The 22,457-nt window shown below is 38.0% G+C and overlaps 2 protein-coding genes across 3 annotated transcripts; one reads left to right on the top strand and one right to left on the bottom strand.

The window, feature by feature from the left end:
• The first annotated feature begins 6,992 nt into the window (after positions 1–6,992).
• On the top strand, positions 6,993–10,396 carry LOC103411653 (auxin-responsive protein IAA21-like). 2 transcript variants are annotated; one of them, XM_008350283.4, is made up of 5 exons: positions 6,993–7,792; positions 8,967–9,196; positions 9,473–9,614; positions 9,849–9,910; positions 10,046–10,396. In XM_008350283.4, exons 1-5 carry the CDS (start codon positions 7,299–7,301, stop codon positions 10,081–10,083), a joined length of 966 nt encoding a protein of 321 aa, XP_008348505.1. In that variant the 5' UTR covers positions 6,993–7,298; the 3' UTR covers positions 10,084–10,396. The 2 variants fall into 2 exon arrangements, with proteins under 2 accessions (XP_008348505.1, XP_008348504.1); XM_008350282.4 differs by having other exon boundaries at positions 7,053–7,792; positions 8,964–9,196.
• A 220-nt stretch (positions 10,397–10,616) lies between these two features.
• LOC103411654 (uncharacterized) lies at positions 10,617–13,597 on the bottom strand. The gene is made up of 4 exons (XM_008350284.4): positions 13,059–13,597; positions 11,910–12,354; positions 11,677–11,792; positions 10,617–11,330 (listed from the first exon to the last, which is right to left on the bottom strand). The coding sequence occupies exons 1-4, from the start codon at positions 13,429–13,431 to the stop codon at positions 10,915–10,917; spliced, it is 1,350 nt and encodes a 449-aa protein (XP_008348506.1). The 5' UTR covers positions 13,432–13,597; the 3' UTR covers positions 10,617–10,914.
• Between the last annotated feature and the right edge of the window lie 8,860 nt (positions 13,598–22,457).

The raw sequence follows: 22,457 nt of genomic DNA, 5'->3' as shown, positions 1-22,457 counted from the left end.
TCCCACTGGGCATGCCAAATTTGTGAACACGGAAATTCCTGAAACAAGAGCAACATGTACAAAGAAATACTTTGGTGTTAATGATTTTGGGGTTACGATGTCTTTTAACTTGATCATTTGATTCGATCTCCATAAGGTGTTGATTTATGGATGTTGTTGATCTAAGGGCCGTTGAGGCTTGATCTTGGATGAATAGTTAGGAGCTTTCTTTAAGGGCCGTCGGGGCTTGATCTTGAAGAACTGTTATGTAGATTTGTTGATGTTGTTGATCCAAAAGTCCGTCGGGGCTTGATCTTAAGATGAACAGTTGTGTGGATTTGGTGATGTTGTTGATCCAAAAGGGTCGTCGGGGCTTCATCTTAGGATGAACAGTTGTGTGGATTTGTTGATATTGTTAATCCAAAGGGCCGTTGGGGCTTGATCTTAGGATGAATAGTTGATGAATAGATCTTCAAGGGCTTTTGAACTTTATCTTGAAGAACGGTTGGATGTGTGGATTTATTGATGTTGTTGATCCAAAGGGCTGTTGGGGCTTGATCTTAGGATGAATAGTTGATGAATAGATCTTCAAGGGCTTTTGAACTTTATCTTGAAGAACGGTTGGATGTGTGGATTTGTTGATGTTGTTGATCCAAAGGGCCGTTGGGGCTTGATCTTAGGATGAACGCATGATGAACGATGAATACTTTCTTCAAGGGCCGTCGAGGCTTGATCTTGAATTGGTGGAAGTTCTTCAAGGGCCGTTGGGGCTTGATCTTGAAGGAGGATTTGACGAAGAACGAAGAAGGCTTTCTTGATCCTTCGGGATTTGTTTGAGAGCTTTAGAGTTTCAAAGCTTCAAGGATTTATGATGTGTGAGGAGTATTCTCTTCCATTTTGGGAGTAGAGAAATATATTTGTGAATTTTAGGATGATTGATACCTTGATGGAGAAGCCTATTTATAGGCTTTGAGAATGAATTACCACCATCCATTTTTTTGGTTAAGTGAGTGGATGTTGTAGGTGAAGTGAGTGTATGATGTTGGTGAAATGAGTGTATGATATTGGTGAAATGAGTGGAGGTTGTAGGTGAAGTGAGTGTATGATATTGGTGGAATGAGTGAAGGTTGTAATTTTAATACGTTGGTGAAGATTTATTTACCGAAGTTTCGATGTCTACAATCTCATATATCATCCTTGCAAAATATTAGCCAAATCGGAAATATTTAAGACATCTAATTAGGTTTAAAAAAATTAACGAATACTTTGTTATATAAGAAACAATAAAATTTTAGAAAAATATTATTGGTACTCCAAAAATCTCATTGTACACTTCTCACAAGTGTATTTTTCTTTCCTAATATAAAAAGTTTGGAGTGTAGAATGAGATTTTTGGAGTACTAATAAGAGTTCCCAAATTGGCAAATGATTTCAGATTGTATTGAATTTTTGTAAGAATGATCTATGAATCGAGACTTATAAAATAGACGGTTGGATTGCTGAAGTTTGATGTGAAGGGAACCCTAAACCTAATCCCCATTTTTTGAAAAAAAAAAAATAGAATTCTTTTACATAAAGGACCTGATATTTATATATAATTTACTGTACCTTTCGTGCATGGAATTGTACATGGAACATATATATTAGTATATTACTGTGTTTTGCTGTGAACTTATTAAACGAGTACGCTTTTTCTTAACTATAGATGTATTTGTTCCAAAATTAATTAGACTCTAAAATACTGCGACGTACCTATATCTCCATGAACAACATTCTTATTAAGGTTGGGCCGGGTTCATCAATGTAGAAAATATAAACTACGATGGTCTCCGCGAGCTTGAAGAAGTGAGCCACATTATGTCCATCAGGAAGAGAGGGAGAAGAGGAGGAAGATATTGAGGCCGCTGCAGAAGCCATTGGAGAGGAAGACCATAAATATTAACTAAATGATTATTTTATTCACACCACAAAGGCCCTATACATACATATTTATATACTTGCTGTAAGAATCTCTATCGTATTAAGAATACAATCGGAACTAGATCACAACAGTAATTTCTAAACCTGAGGAGATAATGTTTTCTTGGACAAGGATACTCCTTTTCTAACAATCAACAACAGATGCAGTTCTTCAAGATCATCTGTGGGATATTCAAATCTAGATATTAGTATAATATCGCATATCGAAAGCAGGAACCAAAATATACACCATTGGGTACTGATACCCCAACTAAGCAAATCCAAAATTTTATTCCAAAACGTTTGGATGCTTCTACTTTCATATTGCAGCAATGAGATTTTCCTTTTGCTTGAAAGATCATAACACCCAATGTTTGACTAAAACTGGCACATGTTGTGACAAACAATTACTCATGTGGGTCTTATATAACAAACATCTAGCAACAACTACTAATATATTATGTTTAAAGATAAGAAAATCAAGGTGATTATATATTTATAAGCATGCTGATTAGTATGAGATTTTCTCTAAACCAAATATTGAGTGGTTGTGATCTCACTTATCCTCTAGGATGTTACAGCATCTTGTATCTGGGGGCCATGCGCAGTGCGTGTTAAAAACTTTATACTTACTATATTACTAAACAAATAGCCTAAAGGTATATATATATACCTTCTTTAGGGTTTTATTTATTTACTTAGGGATCCAAAGTTCAACTTTGAGATTATGATTTTGTGGAAGCTGCACTTTTAAGGCTCATTTGGTATATAGTACTGAATTGGAATGGATAACTCTCAAATTTCAAGGTATGTTGAAGTGAAAAATGAAAAAATTATGACTAACTAAAAGGTAGAAGATGAATTACTCACAAAGAACACTTATCCCTTCCAATTTGTACGATAAAACTTAGGAGGAGTGAGTTTCTTCATGATATAATCACTTTCTAATCCCCTACAAACGAAAAACCAGTTTCTTTTACTTACGCATACTTAAGTAGAGAGTTATTCATTCCAGTTCAATCCTACAGACCGATCGAGCTCTTAATTTAAGAAAATGAAGTGAACGATAGCAATGTGTACCTACCTATTTGCTAATCCAGAGCAGTATGTATATGTACAGGCTGGGCACCTAGGCGGCTTGTCGTCAACTGATGCAAATGCAATGTACTAGGCACACCTATTCTTTTCACTATAAAACAATGAAAGAGTTAATAAAACATTCTGTCATGATTACATTTTGATTCGTGGGGCTTAATTAGGATAGGAGGAGTCTCTTTCCCATGGATCACTGTTTTCTTATAAGTGAGAGATATTTTTTTGAAAATCGAATAATGGTAATATAAGGATTAATTTGATTAAAGCCAACTATAAAGTTACAAATGATGTATACGGCATAATATCTAGAAGACTCAAAAGACACAATCAATGTTGTAGAATGAAGTTTTTGTTAATTATATACGATGATTATATTCTTAAAAACACGAAAGCAATATTTTAGAATTTGGCACACTTACTACTTTAATTAAAGGGAACTTTAACGAAAAGCTCCTAGTACTGTTCACTTTAACGAAAAACCACATTTTTACACTAAAAAGTCAATTATGGTACTATTCACTTTACCCTTTATTTTGTCCTTATCATTAAAACTCAAAGTTTCCAAACCCTTTTCATTAATTTTCCTTTAATTTATTAAATTTGTGATTGGAGGATGAACTCAATTGTTACTATTACCTTCATATTTACTTCCTAGTAAATAGAGAGTGTTACATTTTTGGCCAAATAAAATATCATCTATATAGAAAGAGAAGAGAGTTTTATTATTATTATTATTACAAAAAAAGCTATATATATATGTATATTATCCTAATCTATATTATGATGAGGGGCCTGTCATATCCCGGGCTCGCTCCACCGATGTAGCACGATATTGTCCGTTTTGGGCCCCAATCACGCCCTCACGGTTTTATTTCTAGGAATTCACACGAGAACTTCCCAGTAGGTCACCCATGATATTGTCCGCTTTGGGCCCCGATCACGCCCTCACGGATTTATTTCTAGGAACTCACACGAGAACTTCCCAGTGGGTCACCAATCATGGGAGTGCACTTGTGCGCTACTCGCTTAACTTCGGAGTTCCTACGGAACCCGAAGCTAGTGAGTTCCCAAAAAGCCTCGTGCTAGGTAAGGATGAGAATATACATATAAGGCTTACATGATTCACTTCCCTAGGCGATGTGGGATGTAACAATCCACCCCCCTTAGGGGCCCGACGTCCTCGTCGGCACACTTTCGGCCACGGATTGGCTCTGATACCAATTTGTCACATCCTGGCCCGAGGCGGATCACTTCCCGGGTCCGCTCCACCACCGTAGCACGATATTGTCCGCTTTGGGCCTTGACCATGCCCTCACGGTTTTGTTTCTGGGAACTCACGAGCAACTTCCCAGTGGGTCACCCATCCTGGGAGTGCTCTGGCCTCCTCGCTTAACTTCGGAGTTCCTACAAAACCCGAAGCCAGTGAGTTACCAAAAGGCCTCATGCTAGGTAGGGATGGGAATATATATATGGGATGCAACATGCCACTTAATAAAAACTAAAAAATATTATAACGAGGAGGATTCAAATTTGAGTGCATAAAGAAAGCACATAACTTTAGCTAATTTTGCACATGAGAAAAGTGTGTGGGTTAAATAGTTAAAATGTTGTTAGCTTAGGGAAAACAATTTAAATAATAAGAAATTCAACTTTAGCTAATTAGCCGTGTGGTAAAAGTCTGTGGGTTAAATTGTTAAAATGTTACTAGCTAAAATGTTAAAGGAAAACACTTTAAATAACAAGAGATTCGGGTAGGAGTGAAATTGACACCATAACGTATAGACGTGATTGGTTTCTGTCACTACAATAAAGCGTCATTTAAATAACAAGAGGTAAAATTGTAAAAAGTGCAAGGGACTTTGTAATTCAATTGGGCAAGAGCATTCACTCTTGCACCAAAGGTTCCGAATTCGAATTTCATCTCTGCCAATATCGCTTGTATCACAAACAAAACAAAAAAAGAAACAAAAACATAAACAATTTTGACTACAATACATCATATACTTAATATAATTATCTACTAATAGTCAGATACGTTATAATGAAATCTAACAGTCATGTTTGATCTTTAGTGATTAATTGCATTAAGTATTTGAATGTGCCGTAATTATTTTTGAGCTCTAAATTGTACTAAATGTTTCAATGTGATGACATTTAACAATTAACAATGCTATAATACACTAAAATAAATGAGTTGTAAATTGTATTCGGCTTCCAACTTAGCAATGTTGTCCAAAAACAGTTTAGGGAATGAGTCAACAGGCAGTCTTTGTCATGACCACTTTTTCACCTTACGGGACTCACAGTAAACGGTCACCACCGCCATTAGCCGTTTTCTGCAAAGTTGTACATCCCAATCATGAGCGTTTACTCCCGTCAACGCTAGAAAACGGAACACCGTTTTGTCCCCTAACCACAGCATTAGCTGACGTGGCCAACACTGAACCGTCGATCCTTGCGTGTCAGATGTGTTGCCCACACGCGTCCCCGCTTTTGGATTACACAATTATTACGGCAGATACTGACGTGTTAAAAGTAAAGATTCATTCATCAGTAAATGTGATAAGCAAAAGTCACCAACGCAGTCGCTATCAGGAAGAAGGCATCCAAAACCGTCGTCGTTAGGACAAAGGCACCCAACACTGCCGTCATCAGGAAGAGAGCATCCAACGCCGCTGACAAGAGGGATGAGAAAGCCGTCATCAGGAAGATGCAAAAGAGTATTCGGTAATTACCAATTAGGGGATGGTGGCGGGGGAAATGATCGCAGATGTTGAAATTTGTCGATCACTTTCCCATTTGTGTATTTAGTACAGCCCTGCCGTGTATTATCCAATTCCGTGCAATATTCACTTTTCTAACTTGCGCTTTGTGCGGTCGGTGCACTTTAGTGGGTTGGAATACGAGTCTAAAGGAATAAGGGTATTTGGGAACAATATCTTAAAGGTTGCCGGGGAGTGCGCAGACTTCTGTCAGTGGTCTTGCCTCCAATTAATATTATAAAAATTCCATTAGCTAAAAAATAAATTCAGTTCATGTGGGTTTGTATTTAAATTCTTCCGATGAAATATTTACGAATTTGACTATAATAGTATTTAATATAATTTTTTTATTAAATTTAATATAATTATCGTTTTAAAGGTCAGATAGTGATTATATAAAATATATATGTAAACATGAATTATATCTGGTTGTCAGATAATAATTGTATTAGATATATACAAGCATTGTAGCCTATATATACATGTAATTGATAAATTAATTTATTGAACGTCATAGTGGTGAATGACAATCGAATTTCAGTGAAGGCTTTTCTTTTTGGCTATTTAGCATCACATATTATTATATCGGTAAACGATGTAGTGAACATATCATAGAGATAAGGTATAGTATGAGCAACACATACACATGTTTATGTATAACAAGTTTTTGAGTTTGACAATTACATTATAACGTGATATTATTATCCACATACTCTTTGTCATAACATTAAGTTTGGTTTGGTATAAAGAATTGGATTGTAACGCATTCGACACTATTTTGAAGGTATGTAAACTAGAAAAAAAAATTGCAACAAGTTTGGAGGTAGAAGATAAATTAATCAAGAAGAAAGCTAATCATATCCCTAAAACGGTAAGAATTGAAAGGGAGATGTTACCTTCATATCTAATTTCCTGAAAATGAAAAACTATTGAACTCTACCTTTATTATGCCTTAAATTTTAAGAATTGTCTATTTTAATCCAATCATCTCTACATAACGATAAGGTGAAATATCATTATTAATTATGACATATACAAATGAATAATACAAGTATAATTTTTTGAATAGCATCATGAATTAAATCTAAATTGCCAAAAAAGGGAGTAAGCGTGAGTGTATAATTAAACAGAATTGGTACTATGATAGTCCATTAAAAGAAACCTTTTCTATTTTTAATTAAACAAAAAATATATAAAATTACTTTCATCATTGTTGCAAACTGCGATATGAAGAAAAAGGTTCAGAGAGTTTTTAATAAAAGAACAAGACTTGGCAGCTAAATTGTCCCGCAACCAAGTTAATTCCTTAATAAAATGGAAAAGAATAATGCAGCTGCAGAAAGGCTTAAAAGAAGCTTCCTTTCTGCCTCAACAAAAACCAGCTTAACCAGACACTCTACCTACTCTCTCTCTCTCTCTCTCTCTCTAGAACTTCTCTTGAGTTCATTCACTTCTCTCACAAAGTTTGATACTTTGAGGTAAAAAATTGGTTGAAAAAACTTGATGTCTATGCCACTGGAGCATGATTACATAGGCCTAACAGAGACTTCATCTTCTCCAATGGAAAGAAGCTCTGAGAAGATTTCATCTTCCACTTCCTCCGCCATCAACCTCAAGGAGACTGAGCTCAGGCTTGGCCTGCCTGGGTCCCACTCTCCTGACAGAAAAAAACCATCAGGGCTTGGACTTGGGGTCTCAATTTTTGGGAAAGATTTGGAGGAGAATAACAAGCCAACTGGATTTTCTCCAAACCCTCCAAAGAACCCTGTGTCAGGGGCAAAAAGGGGATTCTCTGACGCCATTGATGGGTGTTCTGAGAAATGGGCTTTTACCATGACTAATGGATCTGAGGTTGATGTGGGTAAAGCGGCTGTCTTGGGTTCTCCATTAGCCAAGAAGGAGGTTTCTTCTGTTCCTCTGTCGCCAAAGCCAGCAGCTCAGTTGGAGAAGAAGAACACTCAGGCCTCTGAGCATGCTGCTGCTTCTCCTTCTTGCAAGTAAGCTTTTCTGTTTTTTAACCTTTTTACTCCCTTCTTAATTGTTTGTGTTTGCTGGGTTAATTTTTATTTCTGAGAAATTTGATTCAACAACAATAAAAAGAAACAAAATTTCGTGCTCCTTTGATAACTATTTTATTATTAGTTTGTTATTTTCACTTTTGTGCTTGAAGTACGAGAAAATGGGGAACAAATAAGTGTAATTGGAGGGAGGAGAAGAAATAAATAAGAGTGAATCAAAACAAAAATATCTCATGTATTTATTCTCTTTATCTAACACAAAAATGAAACTAAAATCTAAAAATCATTGTTCTAAAAATCTTCACCTAGGTGTTAGACGGTTGGTCATTGTTCCGATTAATTCTTGAGCATTTGAAAATTAAAAAAGAGTGCCTAGACCTATTTAGGCGCCCACTTAGACTTCTTAAGCACCTAGCCTAGGTCGGGATTCTCACTTAGAAAATACATAACTTTCATTTTCTATTTTTTTCTTTCAATAAATTTTAAGAGACTTGTTAAATACTTAGAGATGAACACACATTATATGCGTGTTCACCATGTTTTCATTATATTCTAATACTTTATAATCTATATGTCATTCTGTTTTACAGTTTATATTCCAATGAAATTATGTATTTTTTAAGTATAAGTTGACATTTATTTATACGATATATAATAAATTTATTCAATTCTGCCTAGTTCGCCTAGATCTCTGTCTAGCCGCCTAGACGCTAGGCCCTAACCTATCGTCCCACTAGGACCTAGCCTCTTTTAAAATCTTGCTAAAAACTAAACACAAAATAGTTATTAAATAATCCTCAAATTTTTACTTTCCTCGTTAGGAAGTCACAGGTCTAACTGAGAATATTTTTTTGGTGTTGAGGACAACAAAGTTTAATAAGACTTGGACAAAAATCCATCTCTAATATTTGTATATGAACTCATTTGGTCGTTCCCTTAGATGTTTTCTTGGTTTTTTCCCCTGAACTTGTTGTACTTTATTTTTCCTTTTGCGGTTGAAAGTTTTACCATCCTGCAATTTGATTCCTAATGTTTTCTGCATCAAGAGCATTCAGAATAAAGCGATTCATTTGAAAAATGTTAATTTATCTGCTAATCTTCTCCCTTTGTAATAACTTGTAAGCTTAGCAATTAATTCTTACACTTGTAGCAGGGCACAGGTGGTAGGATGGCCCCCAATTCGATCATTTCGGAAGAATTCCATGGCCTCTAATCTGGCGAAAAACAACGATGACGCTGCGGGCAAACAAGGGTCCGGGTGCCTTTATGTGAAGGTTAGCATGGACGGCGCTCCATACCTGCGAAAAGTTGACCTTAAAACCTACAACAACTACACTGAACTTTCCATGGCTCTGGAGAAGATGTTTAGCTGCTTCAACATTGGTACTCTTCTCTCTCTGTCTCTCTCTTTTTCTCTTGTGTGCAGGCAGGCATGCACATGCAGACTGAGTTATACCGCGACTTAGTTTGGTGTACAATGCCTGTCCAGTACGGTTTGATCCAGAAATTAACTTAAGTTTGGTGTTTTAATAGGCTAGTACCAGAACGAAACTAGCTGGCCAGCAGTGAGACTGCATTAGGGTGTATTAAATGTTTTATACGGTGTTTAAAGTAAATCAGATGCGTCTTTGCTTAAGGTTGTGATTATCTGTGATTCAGGGCAGTGCAGTTCTAATGGACTTCCAGAGCGAGATGGTCTGAGTGCGAGTCGATTGATGGATCTTCTCAATGGTTCTGAATTTGTTCTGACTTACGAGGACAAGGATGATGACTGGATGCTTGTTGGCGATGTTCCTTGGCAGTACGTTTTTAACTGTTCTGTATGAACACTGTGTTATGGCTATTTGAACTTAATCGCATGAGTAGTGTTCAAAAATTGAAATTATCTAGCTGATTGAATTGCAATTACCTTCAATCAGATACATGACGTGGTTGTTACGTTCCAATTGATCGGGTCTCACTTTTTACCGTCAGTGACTGTTAACATCTTCAGATGTTCATATGTTCTCATCTGATCTGTGTGTGTGTATGACAGGATGTTCACTGAGACCTGTAGGAGGCTGAGGATCATGAAAGGTTCTGAAGCAATCGGACTAGGTATGTTCTAACTTTAGTCAGTTGTTGGTTATGACTAGAAGGAATTTGGTGGTATTTTCGCTTCCTTCCATGTTCTAATCTCGGGATTGCTATAAGTCAGATTGTAATTAAGCTGACCACTGTTCTTGTTTGCAGCTCCAAGGGCCGCGGGGAAGTGCAAGAACCGCAACTAACATGAACCGTACCAGCTGGAAATAGCATTCTCCAGAGCATCAAAATGGACTCAAAGTCGGGTGCTTGTTGCAGAGTCCCAAATATGTTTGATAGAATCCTAGTTTTTGTCTTTACGGACCGGAAATTTTCCGATTAGTTAGAAAGTTTTCGCTGGAGACGTCCAGATTATGTGTTTGCTGTTGCTGTTTTTCCCTCTTACATGTACCACATATTCGAATTACTGTGTAAATGGTCTTTGCTGCTTGCAAATCTCTTCCAGTTTCTTCTCTTAAGAACAATTGTACGTATAAGTTCCTCCAATGATTTTTGAAACCGAGGTTTTTTTTTTTTTTTTTTTTTTTTTTTTTTGGTAATTGTTAGTCGGAAGGGAACTGATTTGGGTTTGTTTGGAACGATAAGATGGAAGTTCGAATTCCCCTCCCTATAGTTTATAGTTTAGATTAGATTAGATTAGAATGCTGCTCGAATAAAAATATATAAATTGCAAAAAATAAATAAATTGAATTTGACATAAGGTTAAGGAACATGCTACTGAAACAAAGAAACTTGGAATTAGTTGAATTTATAAGTATTACAACAGACAAGTTAACTGAATCAGTTGCTGGACAGCTGAAAACGAGCCAGATCGGTTCCGCTGTGGCATGATACTAGTACAGAACAATCGTTGCTCGGATTGATTCCACAAATTAACCATTGTCGACCATGAAAGACAAAAAACTTCAAAGGAAATACACGAGCCGGAAAGCTATGAGAAAACTGCATGCATATTGCATAATATGAACAAACTACTGAAAGCTAAACAACGTATCTGAATCTAGACAGCTCAAAAATTACTGTTTTGATATCTCAAGGTAAACCATCTGAGTATATCCATTAAATACAGACGTGTCGAGTCTGGTTAAGCCAAGTCGATTGAATAAGCCATATCGGCCATCTTCGACAATAGGAGTTACGGCACGAGCAGGATCGTATCTAGTTTGATGAGTGAGGGACGGACCTGCCACTGGTGGAACCTCCCAGTAAACATCAAGAATTGATTCCACAAACCGGCTATTCTGAAAATGTTCTGAATACGATATCTTCTTACTACTTTTAGTAAAGTTATCATGCATGTATCCTCTAACACCCCACCATGCTTCACCCGCCCCACAAAGTTCTTCAATATCCACTGCTTTCTCCCAGAACTTCTTCCTTTTTGACCTAATCCTAGCTTCATCACTGTCTTTAAAGCAGCTGTGACCACCTCCTAAAGCAACCAAAAGAAACTACGAGGATTACTAGTTGGAGCAATAATCCATGGCAACAGTTCATAAAGGAATTCTATGGGGAAACAAACCAAAAACTATTAAACCAATAAACCGAAGTAAAACACACATTTTGATCAAATGAGTTAAAAGATTTGGCACCACACCGAGCCTTTGACTACAATGGTTTTTAATTTGACAAAATGATCCACCAGTAATTCAATCCATAGTACATTAACTAAAGTTACTTTGGGCTTCAGCAGGAAAGAAGGTAAGAATGCATTTCATCAACATAAAGCATATGACGAACAAATAGACTTAAAAAATGAAGGATAACAGAGCATGCACCTCTTATATAGGATTGATCACATATCTGCCGTAAGGAATAATGATCTCCTGTTCCAGTATCATAATTATCCTCAAATATTATGTGCCGAAAACCAGCTTTCAGAGCCTGCCTTACTCTGCTTGCCAGAGCATATAATAAAAATATGATGAGTCAGCAGTTGGCAATCGACAATTCCAGAGGCCATGCAATAACGAGATGAAGGAGCAAGATTACATTGTGATATTGTTAGTACCTTTTCAATTCATTCTGATGATCATCGAAAAAAATAAGAACACGGCTCAGATCAGTAATCCCATGTTTCTTCATCACTTTTCCCCAATCAACATTTCCAAAATCCACAAAATCTTTTCCAGTAAAGTATGTGCAGTTTCCATCAACATATGCAGGCCCCTTCTTTAGAAACTTCCCAGGATGCTTGGGTGTGAGGGTAATAATTGGCGTGTCTGGCATTGCTTGTCGCAAAACCCAAGTGGAATGACCCTTGAAAGCGCCACTCTCAATCATTAGATCTGGCTTCAGCCACTGGGCAATGAACCAGAGCCCAAAGCTGTGGTCAAAACCCATCCCGTACATGTTGTTTTTTATCGGTCGGGTTTCGTAAATAGGTACAAACATTTCCAAGCCCTTGATTAAATCCTTAGTTGTCCATTCAACTGCTTTTCCGTGTTTCGATCTGCCTTTTGCCAAGGATAACATTATAAGAATCAAACAAGGGCGCGAACCCAGGGATCTCACAACGAAAACAAGGAATTATAACCAAATAAAAGAACTCAAAAATCCCTACATTCACTTCATAAAGAACCCATCATGGTCCACATACTACCGAAATCCATAAAACATTGAGCAATTGGGACTAACATAGGCATTGGTCACCAAATTTAATGCATAAAACCCTAACCTTAATCAGATTTTCTATTATGTAGTCTGGCAAAAAAAAAAAAAAGAACCCTAACTTTAATTCGATCATTAACAACTACTACAATTGCCTAAAACATATAGAAATGGTTGTAGTACCCACATATCTCATATCGACTAGAATCGAAAGCGAAATATAAAAATTGCAATTCCTTTGAATCATAAACTTATTGAAGCTACCCTGAATTTTACTGTGCACTAAGTAAACTTAACAAAGCTAAATTTTCCAGCTTTTCTTAGAAACCCAAATGGTCAAATGTTTGAAATTCATTCCAAGCTTCCAAATTTACTCAGCTATCAGAAATTCTACATTTTTCATTTAATTTTAATTAAAAAAAAAAACAAAAGTTATACCAAAACCCTCGATCTGATTTCTACACCAACAGCAAAATTAACTCAGATCGTTCAATTTGTGCCTAAAGAATGGGAATTTTAGAGAAATGAGATCCGACCCAGATATACTTACACCAAGGCACGCCGAGGGATCCGAAATCCGATTCGAGGCCATCGAACCCGAAGAAGCCGGTACGAGAAACCGGGTCGTAAGGCGAGACGCAGACGAATCTCCGGGAGTTGAATATGAGGGAGAATATTAGAAGGAGGACGAGGGCGAGGACCAGGAGGCAGGGCCAGACGGGTCCGGTTCGAGTCAAGTAGTTGGTGATTCGGGTGGTGAAGAAGGAGATGGGCAGGTGCTTCTTGGTCTTGGACTCGTCGGCGACAGCGTCGTTTTCAGCGGCGGATTCGTCCGCGTACGGCGCGTATCGGCGCGAGGAGAGGACGCGCTCGAGCATTTTGGTAGGGGATCTTTGGCTGGAGCTCGACGGAGGGAGTGGCATTGCTTGAAGCGATGAGCTGGGCTTTTCCTGCGCCTTTGAGGAAGAGTGAGTGAGGGAGTGAGCGTTTGATGCAAGTGTGGGTCCAACTTTTCCGGATTGTGATTTACAAAGAGTAACAAGGGTATTATTGGGAAGAAAGATGGATTCATGGATTTGGTAGATAGAAAAAGGGGGTTTGGGATGAAAAGAATCAGATCTCATGAGTTTTGATATTGGGGTTTCGTTTTTGAAGTTTTTTAGATTAAACATTTACTTTTTTTTATATATATAAATTTGACTAAATATCCTTCTTACAATTAAGGTGTCACATATTTTATAACTAACATTTATTAATGCAATATTACATGATTTGCCATTATTGACACACCCCGACCTAAATTGAGGCATATTGGCCATCACATGAGGGTGACGTAGCCATGTGCGCAATGCGGAAGAATAACGATATAAAGAAATGCGAATAAATAAAAACCAAACTGACTAAAACACTAGATAAGAATAAGTGCAGGACAAAATTAAGTGTAACTAAACATAACCAGAGCGTAGGTATCCTAGGTGCAGTCTAGCAGGACAAATACTAATTATACAATACCAAGGATGGTCCTACATTAGTGAAAATCTGTCAGAGCTGTCGTGAATTCCTCGTGAGCCACTAACGAGCACTCCTACCTAAAACCTGGAGGGGCACAAAACAGAAAATGTGAGTGGGCAAAAACAAAACTTTTCAAAATCATTTCACTATCTAAAGTAGTAACCCCTCGCTGTAAAACCTGTATAATTCCAAGAAAATAGCATATACAATAATATCCCAAAATCATATTCAAAATAGCAAATCCACCGAATATACCATGTCAAATCTAAACAAGAAATAAGTATGTTAGGTGAAATAAATCAATATGAAATAGCATGCAAGACAGAATCACATAACGTGACCTGTACGGCTGGATCTATAACTCATCAACTAATTCTCTGCACACAAGTCGGAACCACCTAAAGTGGTATATACGACAAGCTGGGTGTAAATAAGTACGCTCAAGTGCTATGGTCACATGAAGGCTGTGCAAAGTATCGCAAGTCAAATACGAGTCGAAACCACCTAAAGTGGTCTGTACGACAGGCTGACACCTGCCTTGGATCCAAGGTGAGCGTGTGGTGCGGGAGGTGAACGATCATATGAAGGCTAGGCCATGTCCTCGAGCGGAACACTAACACCGGGGTACAGGATAATAAGCTCAAAATACATCTCAACACTAATATACTCACTACCATAACTACCATCAATATACTCACCTGAAGCTTACCTGAGCATCCGAAGCGTCGAGCAACAATATATATATATATATATATATATATATATATAACTATACTAATGTACAATTAGACTTAGAGAGCATTTGACATGGCATTTCAAAGTATTAAACCATTTAATTAAGTTTTTTGGGAAAATACCAAGTATGTATGTATGTATGTATGTGTATATATATATACTGAAAACCAAAAGCCCACTCATTGATATGTAGAAAGGTCGTAACCCCCGAGCCTTGCTTGACTATGCTTGTCCTCAGGATAGTCTCACTTATATGCGAAACAACTATTTAAATGTTATTTTTAAGAACATAAACAAAACTAGGCAATAACTTCTGATACATTGCTTAATTGGGTATTTGAATATACCACCGTGACATACTCAACCTCAGGAACATCCCCATATTTTTAGAAAAATTTTCCGACCACTCACGCGCCGGCCAAGGCACGGCCAGACGCGCCGTCCACGCGCAGGCACGTGCCTGGCACACTGACGGATTCCCTAACGACATTAGGGAATATTCTGTTAAATAAAAGCATATGCCGTTAAAGATACCTGACGCCGTTAGAATATTAAATCAACTTTGACGGAATATTCACCTCCTACTTCTTTAGTTCGCCGGAGTCCGACGCCGGTCACCGCTGCGATCGTCGGAAACTGGAAAATCTTCAAATCTTCATATCTCAGTCAAAACTCAACCAAAATTCATGAAACTTATACCAAAATGAAGCTTAGGATGAAAGGAACAAGTTCTTACCACTTAAGAGTCCTAAAACAAACGGAAAGTAGCAAGAAAATTCTTCGATATTTTGGTCACCCCTGCAACTCGCCAAACCCGAGCTTCCCGACGTTTAAAACCTTTCAAAATTCTTCTCTGAGCTTCGTGAAGAAGTTCTAAGGCTTACTAGAACCTTGAAACTCGATGAAACCTCTGCGATCACGACGGAGTCACTATGCACCTCATCGGGGGTTTTTGGTTCTCGGGTTTTCGAGGGCCTCATGTCCAACCAAAACTACCATTCGACTCCTGAGCTTGAACGAAGCATGAAAATAACACCCACAACCTCGATCCGTGAGAGATGATGAGAGTTGAAGGCTTGTCCATACAATCATACGGACGAATGGAAAAAATCCGAGAGGGAGAAAAGAGAGAGTCAACGGGGGAGTGTGAAAGTGTGAGTGTGTGGTCCAGGTTTTGTCACCAAACAAAACTAACAAATGTCTTAAGTTCCAAATACTTAGGAATAAAAAGGATTGGTCCAAATCCAAAGTATAAACCACACAACACAACTCAACGATTAAAGGGCATAAAAGAAATTTCCAAGCTCTCGAGGATAAAATAATATATACATTCGGGACAGGCTGTCACAACCTACCCCCCTTAAGAAAATTTCACCCCCAAAATTCCATATAATAATGTACAACCACTAATAACCGTAAAACAAGCATGGATACATTTCCTACATATGATCCTCTATCTCCCAGGTAGCCTCATCCACTGAATGATTCCTCTACAAAACTTTCACTAATTGCACAGTCTTATTCCTCAGAACCTTATCTTTCCAATCCAAAATCGTCACTGGTTCCTCATCATAAGTCAAATTTGGATTAATTTCCAATGGTTGAAGAGATATCACATGTGATGGATCATAAACATAATGACGAAGCATAGAAACATGGAACACATTGTGCACTTTAGACAACTTTGGAGGCAACTCGAGCTTGTAAGCAACCTCACCGACTCGCTCGGTGATCTGATACGGTCCGATGTACCTAGGACTTAGCTTACCCTTTTTCCCGAACCGCAATACACCTCTCCACGGTGATAGCTTCAAAAACACCCAATCACCAACTTTATACACTCGATCAGTGGCATGTCTGTCTGCTAGACTCTTCTGATGATCCTGGGCCGCTTTTAGGTTAGACTTAATTACCTGAATATTCTGAGTAGTCTTTACTATAATCTCATGACCCACTAAAACTTTTTCACCAACCTCTGACCAACACATAGGAGTACGACAAGACTTGTCATAAAGTGCCTAAAGGTGACATACCAATACTCGAATGGTAGCTATTGTTATATGCAAACTCCATCAAATCTAACCGCTGATGCCAGGCGTCACCAAACTGCAATACCGAAGATCTCAGCATATCCTTTAATGTCTGAATAGTCCTCTCAAATTGCCCGTCTGTCATATGACGTACTATAAAGTAACCTCGAACCAAGAGCCTCCTGAAATGCCATCAAAAACTTAGAAGTAAACCTAGGATCCCGATCTGAGATAATACTAACCGGAACTCCATGATACTTAACAATCTTTGATATGAACAATTCAGCTAATCGACTTAATGAATATTTCTCCCTTACAGGAATAAAATGCGCTGACTCAGTAAGCCGATCAATTATCACTTAAATGCCATCATAACCATTTTTTGTACGAGGAAGCTTGTACACAAAATCCATAGTAATATCTTCCCACTTCCATTGTGGCATGTGAAGTGGCTGCATCAATCCAAATGGCTTTTTCCTCTCAGCTTTGACTTGTTGACAAATGGCACACCTACTCACATACTCAGCAATTTCCCTTTTCATACTTGGCCAATAATAAAATGGTCAAATAATATGATACATTTTAGTACCTTCAGGATGCATTGCATACGCCGATACATGTGCTTCATCAAGAATTTCTTTCTTTAATTCTGCATTATTTGGCACAAACATTCTTCCTTCCTTCATAAGCAATCACCCTACCATGCTGCATCAACAAACATCCCAGACCATTCAAGGAAGCATCATTGTAAATCTCAAAGTTACCATTATCATTTAGAAGTGCTAAAACAGGTGCATGAGTGAGACAATATTTCAACTGCTAGAAACTTTGCTCACAATTATCATCACACTTCAACTTAACTTCCTTTTTGGTTAACCTCGTCAGGGGTAATGCAATAACTGAAAAATCATTAACAAATCTTCTATAAAAACTAGCTAGGCCAAGAAAACTTCGTACCTCAGTGACCGCTCGTGGTTGCTCCCAATTTTCAACAGTTGCTACCTTTTGAGGATCCACCATAATACCTTGAGCTGATATAACATGTTCCAAAAATACCACTTGATCTAGCCAAAATTGGCACTTGCTAAACTTAGCATACAACTGGTGTTTCCTTAATTTTTTCAACACTAAAGTGAGATGTCGAACATGCTCTGATTTAGACTTAGAGTACACCAGAATATCGTCAATAAAGACAATGACAAACCTGTCTAAATATTGCTGGAATATTCGATTAATCAAATCTATAAAAGTTGCAAGTGCTTTAGTCAACCCGAATGGCATCACAAGAAACTCATAATGATCATATCGAGTCCTAAAAGCCGTCTTAGGGACATCTTCACTTCAATTGATAATAACCAGATCTCAAATCAATCTTAGAAAACACACAGGTGCCCAGAAGCTGATCAAATAAATCATCTATACGCGGCAATGGATAATAGTGTTTAATCGTTACCCGATTTAATTGCCTATAATCAATACATAGCCTCAAAGTCCCATCTTTCTTCCTTACAAATAACACCGGAGCCCCCCCAGGGTGAAGTACTAGGCTGAATAAAACCTTTATCAACTAATTCCTGCAACTAAATCTTCAATTCCCTCAATTCAGCAGGAGCCATTCGATAAGGAGTTAAAGATATAGGATATGTACCTGAAAGTAAATCAATGGTGAACTCCACGTCTCGGTCTGGCGGCAATCCAGGTAAATAATCAGGGAATACGTCGGGAAAATGCCTGACCACTCAAACATTCGTCACACTAGTAGGAGTATTATCATTCAACACCACATGAGCCAAATATCCCTGACAACCTTTCTCTAACAACCTTTTAGCTCTTATGGCATAAGTAACACCATGCCTCACCCCACTACGCTCGCCCACAAATGTAACCTCAGGCAATCTAAGATGATGAAGTAACTGATTTCCCGTAGCAATCTATATTGGCACGATTATAATGCAACCAATATGTGTCCAAAATCACATCAAAATCAACAATATCTAACGGGATGAGATTAGTTGACATAACTACATCCTCCACTAACATGGGACATCTTGGATATACACAACTAACATAACATCTCTCCCCTCTAGGCATAGCAAACTCTAAATCATACCATAGAGGTGTGGGATGAGGTTGAGTCAACTGAGCAAACGTATGAGAAATAACAGAATGCGTAGCACCACAATCAATTAATACTCAGCAAAATGACCAAGAATATTCAACGTACCCATGATCAAATCAAGATTATTCTTAATGTCCTGCAGTGTCATGTGGTGAATACGTCCCTGAGCCTACTGTCAACCTCCACGACCTCTACTAGCCTGACCATTATGACATTGCACATTACACCCCTGGACTAGCTGATTAGACTGCCTCGATGATCATGCACTACTAGAAGCAAGCTCCACATGCTGGGATTATCCTCCAGGGCACCATTGTGATCCATTAGCTGAATATGGCGAATATGGCATATAACCTCCAGAATACTGAGAATAACCACTCTGCTGATACGGGTCCTGTAGGTACTGATACTGTCATGCAGAATAAGGAGCTACATCGCCCTGGTAATGATAAGCACCTCTATGACCCGTCTGATAACCACTAGGTCCTGAAACTTGCTGGATCGGCATTTGTGGTGGTAAAGAAGGCTGCTGGGGCCTCTATTGATTCTGAGGACAATGCATAGCCCTATGCCCCAATTGACCACAGATAAAACATCCTCTACTACCTTGCATGCACTCGCCAAAATGTCGACTATTCCATCTACGACAAAACGGACTATCATAACCACTAGAACCACTAAAATCTCTCTGCCTTTGAAAACGAGGACATCCAGAAAATCTACCACCTCTCATTTGCCCAGTGGAACTCATACCTCCGTTAGAAGAACTAGAACTAGCACCACTTATCTTAAAAATTTGAGTCTTATGAGGTCCCTGAGATGATTGATCCTTATCTTTATCATTTTCTTCTTTTGGTTATCTTCTTCCTTTTCGCTCTCATTAGGCATATTTTCTTAATCTTCAACCCGTAGCAAAATCTCATAAAACTCCTGGTAAGTAGCACAAGGAGTCGTGGTCACCATAAAATGCCATTTCTTTTGAGTACCTAACCTGAAACGACAAAGCATCTCACCCGGATTAGCAACCACCTCCGGATCATAGCGAGACAAATTAGTAAACCTCATGTAGTACTCATTAGCTGTCATCTTTCCCCGCTTTAGGTGTGTGAATTCTTGCTTCTTGAGATTTATATACTCTGGAGAAATGAATCTCTTCTGAAATAACTGCTTAAAAATTTCCCAATCAACAGTTTCCTCTAGTGATAACTGATAAGACTCCTGTCTCCACCAAGATGCAGGTTCCGGACCTAAAAACCAGGTAGTCATCTCGACCCACCTATCAGAAGGAAGACTCCCCTGACTCTGCATCACACGAAAAGTCTTCTCAATATGATTGAGCCACCGCTCTGCTCATTCATGTCTTTCATTACCCATGAAATCATTCAACTTCATATTATACACAGTCTCCAGAAGTGTCATTTGGGGAGGACGAAGCGAAGACTGAATGACATTAGCTATAGCTTCCCCTAACTGAGCAATATTAGGGAAACTAGGCTCAGCTGAAAGACGTGGCTCTCTATAAGGCGACATAGTTCTGACAGAAGACACCAAGATCATTAGAATATTCACAAGATATGCAGGACTGCCAAACTTAGGCTCTGATACCAAACTGACACATCTCGACCTAGATTGAGGTATGCTGGCCGTCACATAAGGGTGACGTAACCATGTGCGCAATATGAAAGAATAATGATATAAAGAAATGAGAATAAATAAAAACCAAACTGACTAAAACATTAGATAAGAATAAATGTAGGACGAAATTAAGTGTAACTAAACATAACCAAATCGTAGGTATCCTAGGTGCAGTCGAACATGACAAATACTAATTATACAATACCAAGGATGGTCCTACATTAGTGAAAATCTATCAAAGCTGCCGTGAATTTCTCGTGAGCCACTAACGAGCACTTTTACCTAAAACCTGGAGGGGCGTAAAATAGAAAGTGTGAGTGGGCAAACACAAAGCTTTTCAAAATCATTTCACTATAAAAAATAGTAACCCCTCGCTATAAAACCTATATAATTCCAATAAAATAGCATATACAATAATATCCCAAAATCATATTCAAAATAGCAAATCCACCGAATATACTATGCCAAATCTAGAAAAGAAATAAGTAAGCCATGTGAAATAAATCAATATGAAATAGCATGCAAGCCGGAGTCACATAACGTGACTTGTACGACTAGATTTATAATTCATCAACTAATTCTCTGCACATAAGTTAGAACCACCTAAAGTGGTCTGTATGACAAGCTGGGTGTAAATAAGTACGCTCAAGTGCTACGGTCACTTGAAGGCTATGCGAAGTATCGCAAGTCACATACGAGTTGGAACCACCTAAAGTGGTCTGTACGACAGGCTGACACCTGCCTTGAATCTAAGGTGAGCATGTGGTGCGGGAGGTGAACGATCGCGTGAAGGCTAGGCCCTGTCATCGGGTGGAGCACTAACAGCGGGATGCAGGATAATAAGCTCAAAATACATCTCAGCACTAATATACTCACTACCATCACTACCATCAATATACTCACCTGAAGCTTACCTGAGCGTCCACAGCATCGAGCAACAATATATATATATATAGGTAAAAGACTGTTTACCACCCTCATGTTTCGTGGTTTTCAATATTTAGTACATCAAGTTTTTTTCGTCCCAGAGTCATACCTAAAGTGTAAATTTTGGGACAATCTCATACATCTGTTAGTCAAACTGTTAGTTCTCCCGTTAAGTGATGACGTGGCGCTCTGATTGGACGCCACGTGTCATTAAAAAAATAAAAAATTTATTTAAATAAAAATAATATTAAAAAATATTAAAATATTAAAATATTAAAATATTAAAATATTAAAATAATAATAAAAATTTTTTTTTTCTTCTTCTCTTCTTCTTTTCTTCTTCTTCTTCTTCTTCTTCTTCTTCTTCTTCTTCTTCTTCTTCTTTTTTTTTTTTTTCCTTCTTCCTCCTCCTCCTCCTTCTTCCTTCTCCTTCCTCCTCCTTCTTCTCCTTCTTCTTCTTCTTCTGGGTTCGGTTTCTTTCTATTTTTTTTTCCTTCTTCTTCCTTCTCCTTCCTCCTCCTTCTTCTTCTCCTTCTTCTTCTTCTTCTGGGTTCGGTTTCTCTCTTTTTTTTTCTTCTTCTTCTTCTTCCTCCTCTTTCTCCTTCTTCTTCCTTCTCTTTCCTCCTCCTTCTTCTTCTCCTTCTTCTTCTTCTGGGTTCGGTTTCTCTTCTTTTTTTTTTTTTTTTTTCCTTCTTCCTCCTCCTTCTTCTTCCTTCTCCTTCCTCCTCCTTCTTCTTCTCCTTCTTCTTCTTCCTTCTCCTTCCTCCTCATTCTTCTTCTCCTTCTTCTTCCTTCTTCTTCCTCTTCTTTTCTGGGTTCGGTTTTTTTTTTTTTTTTCTGTTTTTTTCCTTCTCTTCCTTCCTTCTTAAGAAGGAAGAAGAAGGAGAAGAAGAATGAGGAGGAAGGAGAAGGAAGAAGAAGAAGGAGGAGGAAGGAGAATGAAGAAGAAGAAGGAGGAGGAGGAAGAAGAAAAAAAAAAAAAAGAAAAAAA

This window comes from Malus domestica, chromosome 09 (assembly GCF_042453785.1).
Source record: "Malus domestica chromosome 09, GDT2T_hap1".
NCBI classification, from domain to species: domain Eukaryota; kingdom Viridiplantae; phylum Streptophyta; class Magnoliopsida; order Rosales; family Rosaceae; genus Malus; species Malus domestica.
This window is presented reverse-complemented; position numbering and strand designations above follow the sequence as displayed.

What these genes read in the sequence shown, in the direction of transcription:
- LOC103411653 (XM_008350282.4), top strand. Translation starts at nt 7,299, where the DNA reads ATGTCTATGCCACTGGAGCATGATTACATAGGCCTAACAGAGACTTCA. An exon ending in GCTGCTTCTCCTTCTTGCAA is followed by an intron (nt 7,793 to 8,963) that starts GTAAGCTTTTCT and finishes TTACACTTGTAG; the next exon opens with CAGGGCACAGGTGGTAGGAT. An exon ending in TTCTGAAGCAATCGGACTAG is followed by an intron (nt 9,911 to 10,045) that starts GTATGTTCTAAC and finishes TCTTGTTTGCAG; the next exon opens with CTCCAAGGGCCGCGGGGAAG.
- LOC103411654 (XM_008350284.4), bottom strand. Translation starts at nt 13,431, where the DNA reads ATGCCACTCCCTCCGTCGAGCTCCAGCCAAAGATCCCCTACCAAAATG. An exon ending in ATCCCTCGGCGTGCCTTGGT is followed by an intron (nt 12,355 to 13,058) that starts GTAAGTATATCT and finishes CCTTGGCAAAAG; the next exon opens with GCAGATCGAAACACGGAAAA. An exon ending in CATCAGAATGAATTGAAAAG is followed by an intron (nt 11,793 to 11,909) that starts GTACTAACAATA and finishes TCTGGCAAGCAG; the next exon opens with AGTAAGGCAGGCTCTGAAAG.